The sequence below is a fragment of the Kryptolebias marmoratus genome, linkage group LG19, assembly GCF_001649575.2.
Source record: "Kryptolebias marmoratus isolate JLee-2015 linkage group LG19, ASM164957v2, whole genome shotgun sequence".
Classification (NCBI taxonomy): Eukaryota; Metazoa; Chordata; class Actinopteri; order Cyprinodontiformes; family Rivulidae; genus Kryptolebias; species Kryptolebias marmoratus.
In genome coordinates this window covers 5,727,470-5,737,615 of record NC_051448.1, presented here as the reverse complement: position 1 = coordinate 5,737,615, position 10,146 = coordinate 5,727,470, and the positions used below count along the sequence as shown (strand labels likewise).

General features: G+C 38.6%; 1 protein-coding gene across 1 annotated transcript in view; it reads right to left on the bottom strand.

Moving 5' to 3' along the window:
- Positions 1–1,700: 1,700 nt before the first annotated feature.
- LOC108233431 (vesicular inhibitory amino acid transporter-like) overlaps positions 1,701–10,146 on the bottom strand; it is a 13,008-nt gene continuing 4,562 nt past the window's right edge. The window contains exons 3-8 of the mRNA XM_017411865.2: positions 8,366–8,502; positions 7,346–7,472; positions 6,889–7,091; positions 3,928–4,165; positions 3,443–3,605; positions 1,701–2,190 (exon numbers count right to left, since the gene is read on the bottom strand). Coding sequence (XP_017267354.1) covers positions 1,871–2,190; positions 3,443–3,605; positions 3,928–4,165; positions 6,889–7,091; positions 7,346–7,472; positions 8,366–8,502 — 1,188 coding nt within the window. The 3' untranslated portion in view covers positions 1,701–1,870. The remainder of the gene's footprint in view (positions 2,191–3,442; positions 3,606–3,927; positions 4,166–6,888; positions 7,092–7,345; positions 7,473–8,365; positions 8,503–10,146) is intronic.

Genomic DNA, 10,146 nt, shown 5'->3' with positions numbered 1-10,146 from the left:
TTCATCATTTCTCAACACAAATGATCTTAATCTAAAACTCAGGCTTGAAAGATGGCGGGCAATATGCATTCCTTCAGGGAATGCTAGGCCTTTATTCGTTTTTAGCGTTGCTTTAAAACAAAATCGTTTTGATTTTGACATAATTTTTGCATCAAAGATTTTTGCCCAACTTTGTACTATCAATTTTGTGACAATCTCCCTCTGAAATAAAGAACTCCTTTCTATGTTGCCATGGTTCTGTATTTTTTTATTTTTCCACACACAAACAAAACAGCATAAGAAAGGAGCTTTAATGGTCTAGTGAAAAACATGTCACAAAGGTCTTTCTGTGGGTTTATAGGAAGCTTACAGAAACATGTAATTGTCAAACACGTGTACAGGTTTACCATGGTAACAGGACTTAACACTTCCCAACACCAGACTGCAATAACTTCCTTATAATGCTAAGCATGTGCCGTGTGTGCAGAGAAAAATGACAAGCTTGTTGTTCATAATTGAATGCCTGTAAAACATAAAGGAATTCTTGACCTTAGAAATAAAAGATGGAAGTGTGTCTTCATTAGCTGCAGTAACCTTTAGTTGAGATCTTTTTTTTGTTCCGCTGCGCTGATGTTCCCTTTGATGGAGAAACTCAATCTGAGTCACACAATTATAACGGGGAAAATTGTATTGTGACAAGTAAATGCTAACCCTGATGTAGAGCATTTCTGTCTTGGATTAGTTATGTATTTTCCATGCATGAAAAGGCCGTTTGTAATTTAAAATATACATAATTTCATGTTCCTTCTACTTTCATTCATCCTCTCTTTCTTAACAATCTTTGCCAGGTTTCATCATCAAACACATGCTAAAGACTTTACATTTAATTTATTAATGAGATTTAAAAAGTTTTTTTCTGCTGTTTATTTCAGATGGTGTTTTGTTACTTTTTAATTTTTTCTTGTATTTCTAAATATATGTTAATCACAATTAACAAGATGTATTCCATCAAAGTATTTTATGCCTTTTAAAATAACCAGAAGCTATATATATATATATATATATATATATATATATATGTATATAAATATATACATATATATATATATATATATATATACTTACTTTAGCTTCTGGTTATTTTAAAAGGCACAGTCAGCTCCAATTAGTCATTACTTTTAGAAAGTTCCAGGAAGTTGCTATTACTATTTCCATATGAATGACAAAAGTAGAGGAATAGCTACAAGGTCTGTTGTGCTGTTTAAAAAAAAACATTTTAGCTTTATCTTTATTTATCTTAGCTTTATATTTATGTAGATCCTTAACATGTACAAAAAAGCTTTACAACACCAAATTAACTGATTGAATGCTGAGTCAGCATTTAAACTGTTTTCATGTTTAGAATTTCTTTCATACTTTTTTGGACAAACCTTTAGCTATTAAATCATTCATATATCAAAATGTTCAACTTGTTCAGAACAATACAGCTATACCTTTTGGTTTTTGTAACTTTTATAATATTTTTTTCTCATTGAATTGAATAAAGACGTCTTCAAATCCTTGAAAAACTGGTCTCTTTGAAATATACTTGAGCACACTTGCTTTATGTTTAAATTTTAGCTACTATTTTGCCAATCTAAGCTTCTAGCAACTGTTTTGCTAATTTTAGATTTAGTTACTGTTTCTTGCTGGTTTTAGCTATCTACTGTTTTAATCTTAGTTCATAGCTTTTGTTTTTCTTATTTGAGGTTTTGTTCTGATAACAATTCAGTTTAGCTTAACAAATCTCAGCAAGGTCCTTCAGCACTCACACTGCATTTCAGCAGCAAATACAGAATCTCTAGTTAAATGCAACGAAAGACTTGTTGCTGCCTGTTAAGGTGGGACCTTCTTAGAGTCCTTTTACCAATCTTTTAACCGAGCAGATCACGCCAGAAACACTGCATAAGACCCCCAGACTCAGAATACACACATCTACCAGGCGGTCCTGCACCGTGAGTCGCCCCCACTGCAGTCTCAAGTGAAACAGACATGGAAGTATGAGGGTCATTGCTGCTCCAGTCACACTTCCTGTCAAACCCATCAGCAGGGAGAACCTGGGCACCAGAAGGGCCAGTAAGTATGATGTCATCAACAAGGCGCCACGGACCATCAGAGCCGGACGAGAGACTCCCGGGCTTCTGTGTTTGGAGGAGGATGAAAGGTGATCATCTGGAGAGAGAGTCAAGCAGAGGGGTTGGAGAGAAGGTGCCGTGCAGCTGGAGATCCGTCAGGCAGCTTTGGTTTACGGGTTGAGCAGAACCGACTTATTGTTCTGCAGCTGCATTTGTTTAGTTTCATCAGCCTCTGGGTTTTACCATGGGAACATATTTTTGTGCATGATATAATTTCTAATAATGGTTTAGATTCCCAGTCATCCAGGACATGGTAAATCCAATCAATTGGATGAGAAGTGAAACGTCTTCAGCTACAGAATTGAAGTCCAGCTGTTTTCGTTTTTTTAACCTTTTTCAAATTCATAATAATGATTTTGTGCTGTTAAGAAGTAGAACTCTTGTTGCAAAAAATAATCGCAGTGGAAAAACAACAGTGTCTTACAAAAAGGTTGTTTTGTCCTTGAAACTGCAATTTGTCATTACATCATAAACAGTTGGCTTGAAGATGGCTGACACTCAACAACAAAGAGTGACAAAGTGTTGACACTCTAGTGTTTTTACCTTTTTACCGACTCTATAAGGTCTCATTTAAAGTATTTTATGAACAATAAGTTAAGGGAGATCCCCATAATTGGCCTTTAACTATTACCGGTCTAAGTTTGTGCACTACAGTGGGCTACCCTAATGTTCTTGAAAACGTATTACCAGTGTACAAAGTAGCAACGTCTCTGTCAAATTCATGATGTTCATCATAAAATAAAAAAGAAAAAAAGAAAAATACACAATTTTCTATTTATCTTCCCAGGGCCAAGTAACATTTGGCCAATGTTGACTGCATAAAGGGAGTAAAATAAAATGGAGGTGCATCCTTCAACTATTATTTTTTACCAGTAGAAAGGGTTTGAATGGGCACTCCACAAGCCAGAATTCAGCTCTTTCAACCTTCATCTCCTCCACAGATTAGAAACAACTTCTTGAAGACAGTCACTTTAAAAATGTGCATTTAGAGTAAGAACCCAATCAATCCTAGTAAGTCAAACCAAAAGCAACCTGACTTCTTTTTTTCCTTGAAGATGTTCATTTCTCATCTGAGCAGATTTCTCAATTCTCTTCATGAGGTAAGAAAGAAATCCAGCTGCCTTCAATTTAACTTAACAGAGAGTTTGCACCAGTACATCACATCAAATACACCTCAGATGCTACAATATGGCTAAATTATATTCATTAAATGTGATTGAAATAAACTTTGAGATTCTGACTGGTTTAATAGTTTTGGTGTAGAAAGTAATTAAATGTGTTGTTTTCACCTTTAAGCAAACAGGTTTGCAGGATTTCAGCAGCAGAGTAGAAGGGCAGAGGGTACGACAGCAGGGCTTTGGCCAGCAGACACAGATTGATAACAGGTCGAAGGTCAAAGGGAAGGTTGTCAGTGATGACTTCCTGTGTTTCTGTTCCCCAGGTCAGCACCGCCTGGAGGAAAGATGTACAATCAAATGACTCAGTCACAACACTTTGGTTATGTGTTTCTGCCCATTCATCATACTTTGTCACAAAGAGCCTGTTGAAATTAAAATTTTCAATTTGTCTTCCTGATTGTGGTTTGAGGAATTACATTCATGTTTCTTTTGACCTCATAAGTCAAGTTTATTGACTTTTAAACCTTTTAGAGACAGCTTTAGTCTTAATGAATTTTTAAAGAGCAGTTTATTAAAAACAGGCAAAAAACAAGAAGATGTGAATATAAGTCCTTAATTCATAAAGATGATCACAGTTTCATCCAGATGTCTCTAACCAGTAATGAAAACGTAGTTTTCATGATGCAGGCAGCCCCGTGGGTCCAACCCAGCATGGTTTCAAACTGCCCTCGATCCTCCATGCTGCCCTCTAATGGAGGGAGGAAGATCTGTGAGGTGTAGGAGAAGATTATGACGCCGACTGAGACGAGGAAGTCTTCTGGGTCCACATGCAGAGACAGAGAGGACCAAGACCAGCTGCTGGCACAACTCAGGCAGTACAGCATGACCAAGAAGCTGACAGAGAAGGAGAGAACACACAAAGCTTCAAATTCATGTAACACAATCTATGAGTTATCTTTAACAATTCAAGCATGTTGAGTGTTTTGTTTTTGCCTTCAGGCATACAGAATAAACAAACAAAGCACAAAGAAACTCAGAAATTCTAACTAGAAAACAATCAAATCCACTCATTAAAAGTTTGATATTTTGAAGAGTTAACAACAAAGTACTTAACACAATAAATGGAGACATGAGGTTTTTATTTTTTACCTGATTAGCCACAAAAGTAGACATAAATGCAGAAAATAAAAATAAAAAACTCAAGATCCAAATAGATGTTCTTATAGTGACTGATGTAAGCAGATATTTGTGAAATAAATCATTTTGAAATAAGGCAACTGGCCTTGTCACTTTCTTCTGCTAAATTCTAATAAAACTGAGGTAATGCAATAGCCTCTAATATCTCTGTAAAAAACCCTGGAGTCATTTTTTGACCAAGACATTTTCTTTATTCTCCAACTTTTTTGAAAAACTTCACAATATCTACAAAATTCGAAGGTTTTTTCTTATACTGACAATGAAACACTGGTCTGTGTTTTCATCGTCTGCGGTAATGTCATTTTAGCTCCAAACGCCCCAAAAAACCCACTTAAAATCTTCACAACTAATTCAGAATGCCGCTGACAGGTACTTCTAGGAGGGATCCCATTTCCACTATTCTGAAATCACTGCACCAGCTACTTGTGAATTTTAGAATTCATTTCCAAATCCTTCTGACTGGCCTGACTGGCTCCATCTTATCTCAAGCAGCTCATTGTCCCCTACGACCCAACAAGAACACTTTGCTCTCAGCACACAGGTCTTTTCGTGGTTCCCAGAATTATTAGGAATCAAATGGGAGACAGAGCCTGTAGTTTTCAGACCCTTGACCTCGGGAACCAACTACCTGCTTGGGTGAAGTACACCAGCAACCTCAAAGCCTTCAAAACCAAACTAAAACCATATTTATCTGATGGAGCTAAGCCCCTGATGGATACTCAGCAACCTTTATTCTGATTAGCCTGTGTTACTTGTTTTAATGTTTTTATCATGTACTCTTATGCCTAATTCTATTTGTCTGTTATGTCAAACTTTGAGTTAGGCTTGTGTTTGCTAAGTGTTACATAAATAAAGCTGAGTTGAGTTGGTTTAATTGATGACATTTTTCCAAAGACGCAGCAAGGTATGTAACATAACTGACAGTGCAAGCTTGAAAATTAGTACTTTTAAATGTCTTTATTTCTGCATAGATGTGTACTAAAGCATAGCTGAATAATTAAAACTTATTTTTCTTTTAGCTGTTCTCTTTTCAGGGTCACCACAGCGAGTCATCCTCCTCCATCTAACTGTCTTCTGTGTCCTCTGTCCTCACTCCAACTACCTCCATGTCCTCTCTGCATCCATATATGTCCTCTTTGTCTCTAACATCCTTCTGTCCCTCCTCTGCACATGTCCAAACCATCTCAGTCTGGCCTCTCTAACTTTATCTCCCAGTCCTTCAACCTGTGCTGGACCTCTGATGTCCTCATTCCTAATCCTGTCCATCCTCGTCCCTCCCAAGGAGAACCTCAACATCTTCAGCTCTGCCACTTCCTGTTCTGTCTCCTGTCTTTTTGTCAGTCCCACTGTCTCCAGGCCATTCAACATGACTGCTCTCACCACTGTGAGTACTGAATGTGTTATAGTCTGTACAATTAGATTTGTTTTGATGTCCAGTTTCAGTTCTCATGTTTTATTTCAGTTTGTGTTTAATTAGTTCATTCTGGTTACTGTTCCTGGACGGTCAGTCTGTTGCTCACCACAGTTAGCTTTTTCACTGTTTCACCACATCTTTGTTTGCTGATTGTTGTCCACGTTGTTTGCCATTAGTTTCCCCAGCATGGAGTAAATTCTGTTCTATCCTGTTTCTTCTTCTGCCTTGCTTTTGATTTCTGTTGTTTTTAGACTTTTTTGGTTCCCCTGTTCCAGCAGTGCTTTGTGTTCTCCACTGCAGCCTGTAAGTCAATAAAGTTGTGCTTTGCTTTCCACCTGCTGCTTCCTGGTTTGATGTTCTTTACCTTTTCATGAGTGTGTGTAGTGCCTCTAAAATAAAAATGCCCTCGAATGCTTATTAATTTATTGAATATGATGTAATATTCCACATCTCTGAGCGATTCAAGTACATGAATCTCTGGGGCTGGTGGGTGTTTTGACGTGGAAATGAGAGTCGGGTGTTTGGGTTAACTGCTTTAACAGTCAGTTGTTAGTGGAGACCCAAGGATCAAATTAGGATTTTTACAACATATTTTTGTGAGAGTGTATTCTGACAAATAAAGACATTTTCTGAGAAGTTGTGAAACAGCTTTTTGACTGTAAGTTTTTTTTCTAAACTAGTTGTAAAGTGCAAAAACATTATCACTCCGCCTTCTACGTTGGGTAATAGTTAACGGAAACTGAATTGGCAAGTAATGTGTGCGCACAGGATTAGTAATCCAAAAGCATAAAAGAGATCAGACAACTCTCAGAATTCCTGCAACCAACGATATGGAAACTTTCTCAGATTTTTGGCTGATACAGACAGTTAGCTGTAGGAAAAAAAGCAAATAACCAATAAGAAGACTGGAAACACAGCTATAAGAGTAGGAATGAGAGCATATTAGGCTGGCTGCCTTCTAGTCTTGATTTAACACTTCAGTGTTTTATATATGTTGCTCTGTCACCTTATGAGTATGTGAACCAGGGAGCAGAGCAGGCTGAGAGTAGAGACTGGTCTGAGATCAGTGAGCAGCAGGCAGGGCAGAAGGAACAGCAGAGACACCAGTGAACACACAGATCTGGGAAGAGCCACTCCTGACAGACTGTCACACAGCAGAGTGGTGGAGACGAGCAGGTAGAGGGTGCAGGTCATCAGCAGCTCGATGACCTGCAGAGACAGATATTCACTGAATGCTTTATCTGCACGCTACAGGAAACCAAAATACACGACTCTTCATCACTTGATTCGTCATGCATAAATAACTAAAGAGTTTTTTTTTTTCAAGTTTCAGAATTCTGCAAGATCCAAAGAGTGGTGCACCTTCACTTGTTTTCAATGTGATGATCAAATGATCAAACAAACTTTTAAAATAAAGAACTTTTTGGTTTAACATACAGTTTATTGTGTTTATAGTTTGTTACCTGGGCTGCATTAATAATCCAGCCTCCAACTTCTGACCAGTTTGGACAGAGTCCTTTGCAGCAAGCGTTCATGATATCCTGGTAGCTGTGTCGGACTCGAACCTTTGACACCAATCCGCACTCTTTGCTAAAACACAGAAACACACTCTAATGATGATAAACCATGATATAACACCACGTTACAAAATCTCACACACTGACATTTGTTTTAGCTGTGCCAGCATCGTATCTCTGAGGCTCATCACTTCAAAATTATTATTTTTTTGTTTGAATTCTAAAAACTCACTGCTTTCTACCCACGCAGCAAGTTTAATTTCTGCTGAAAAGCACAGACGCAGAGCCGACCCAAAGTTTTCCAGGGCCCTTAAGAAAAATATTATTTATTAGCTCAGCCTATTGTCCATCATCTACCTTACAGTTATTATTTTTTTCTTTTTCCCTTGTTCATACTTGACTGTCTGCGCTGCGCACATCTAACAAAACCATTACCATGGCATGCAGGAAGGAAATAAATCACCATGCATCAAATTCCATAAATTGACCGCGTGCCAGAGCCTGTATTGCTTGACAATAACAGTTCACTATGAAAAACTTGTTATATTTTTGAGATTTGGGGAAGGTGTTCATATTAAAAAATATGAAAACAAACATTAATTTTCCGAGGAACTTGAAGTTCAGCTCAACTGAACAGAGTATGGAAATAATATAAAAACATTCTCTGATTACTTTTTTGTTTTTCTAAGTAAATCAATAACTTAAAAAATTACAGAATCAGTCAGTTTTTCCAGCTGTTGTCATAGTTTTAAATAAATTGTCCCTTTTTCTGCAATTTAGATGAATTTACCAAATATAAAGGTTGATATCAAAACTAGAACTAATTATTTCACTCAGAAGACAAGCTTGTAGTCCAACTAGTATTGTTTCTGTTGGGGGGCCCCTACTGGTGTGGGGCAGCTGACCTATAAAAGAATGCCAAAGGGCCACCAAATGAGCATATTTTGTGCAAAAAAACATCCCTACCTTTGCACCTCTTCATATAAACATGCCACCAGGCTCCTTCCTGTGTGGTTGCAGACCCAGGCTGACAAACCCAGCAGGACCAGACCCAAATACCCCGAGTGGACCAGGGCAAAGGGCAAACCCAACACAAAGATACCCTTAGAAAGGCAAGAGAGGGTCAGACAGCACGTTAGAAAGAAAGGTTTGAGAGTAAAGCAAAAGGAGAAAACGTGTAGTACACTTGTGAGGTAAAAAAAATCCAAATACTTGTCAGTACCAATTGAGATCATGTGGCTTTACACCTTATTAATAAAATCAGAAAATTCAAATTTTCACAAAATAAGGACAGCAGAGCAGGACAGGAAGAGAAAAGAGATGAAAGATCTGTTCATGGTTGGATGATGAGATGGTGAGGGGCTGGTTCTGGCGTGAAGCCTGGAGAGTCTGAGGATGCAGGAGACCAGCAGGAGCAGAAGGAAGAGGCGAGTCGAGCTTTGGCCCACCACCAGGAGAAGATGCAAGTGGCTGCCAGAGAGAGAGAGTGAGAGAGAGAAGATGGAGGAGAGGGAACGGAGGTGAAAGTGGGAGGCTGGAAACTAAGAGGAACGACGAGAGGAGCAGAGGGACACGGGATGGAGGGAGGGTGGAAGAAGAGGTGCAGCCTGGCTGCTACAGAGCGTGAGGTTGGATGATGGGAGATCAGAGGAGGCAACAAGCTACTTTGATGGAGTTGTTGTGTTTGGAATGTTGGAACATGGAGATACACAGACTCACGGGGAGAGAGTTATGGAATCACATCACACACTGCAGACACAAGCACACAGAGTGGATGCATAAACAGACAAGGGAAGATTCCCTCTTTTCAAGTTATTTAGTAACTGCTGTCTGTTAGGCGTATGCTGATGGAGCTTTGATGTTCAAATGGAGCTGCTGGGGATGAAAGCAGTTTGAGAGAAAACTGACACTCAAGTATTTGATTTCATCTCCACTCCCCTCCCTCACTGCACTTCTCTTTCCCTCTGAGTTTTTGCCAGCTAATTGGTTACTCTGAGCACAACCTGAAGCTGCTCCCAATCACAAAGGAGCCCAATAAAAGAAGAAAGAAATCCCTGATTGGCTTGAGAGAAGATTAATCTCTTTTTCTTTCCACAAACTGATAACCAAGGCACTTTTATGCCTATTTATTTAAAGCTCACTGACCAAGCACATGCACTGCTTTTCACACTGTCAGTGAGCAGTGACAGCTTTTTGGCGCTACATTATTGTCTACGTCTGGACTCCCAGGACAGAAATTCAGCATCTATCCTTCAGGTCATGTCCAATATTTTATGCAAGCACATGTCTTTTTCTCACAGTAGTGATGGAAATGTCTTTCCACCTCCATGAGGGGATTAGGTGGAGCTGACATGAGCCGAAGCATACAAGTTTGACATTTAAATAACTGAAAGTATTTTTTCTTTAAACCGTGACAGAATTCTCATGTCAGAGTTTTATCAAAGTGTGTTATTATTCTAAAGTCAATGCCAGAACGCAAGAACATTTCTTATATTCTTTCCAAGATGGACAGATTTTATTTCTACATGGCTTTCTTTTTTGAAAGTGGAGATCGTTTTTAAACGAAAGCATAAAAAAATTGGCTGCTTTACCTTTTTTTTTGTTTTTAATTCAGCCGCCACAGCTTAGAGGGGTTGATGAAAAATATTAACTCATGAGACTTATCTGCAGGGGTGGAAATTAGCACCCGCCACCCGCCAAATGCGGGTAAATATTTGAAGTGGCGGGTGAATTTGATCAACACACAC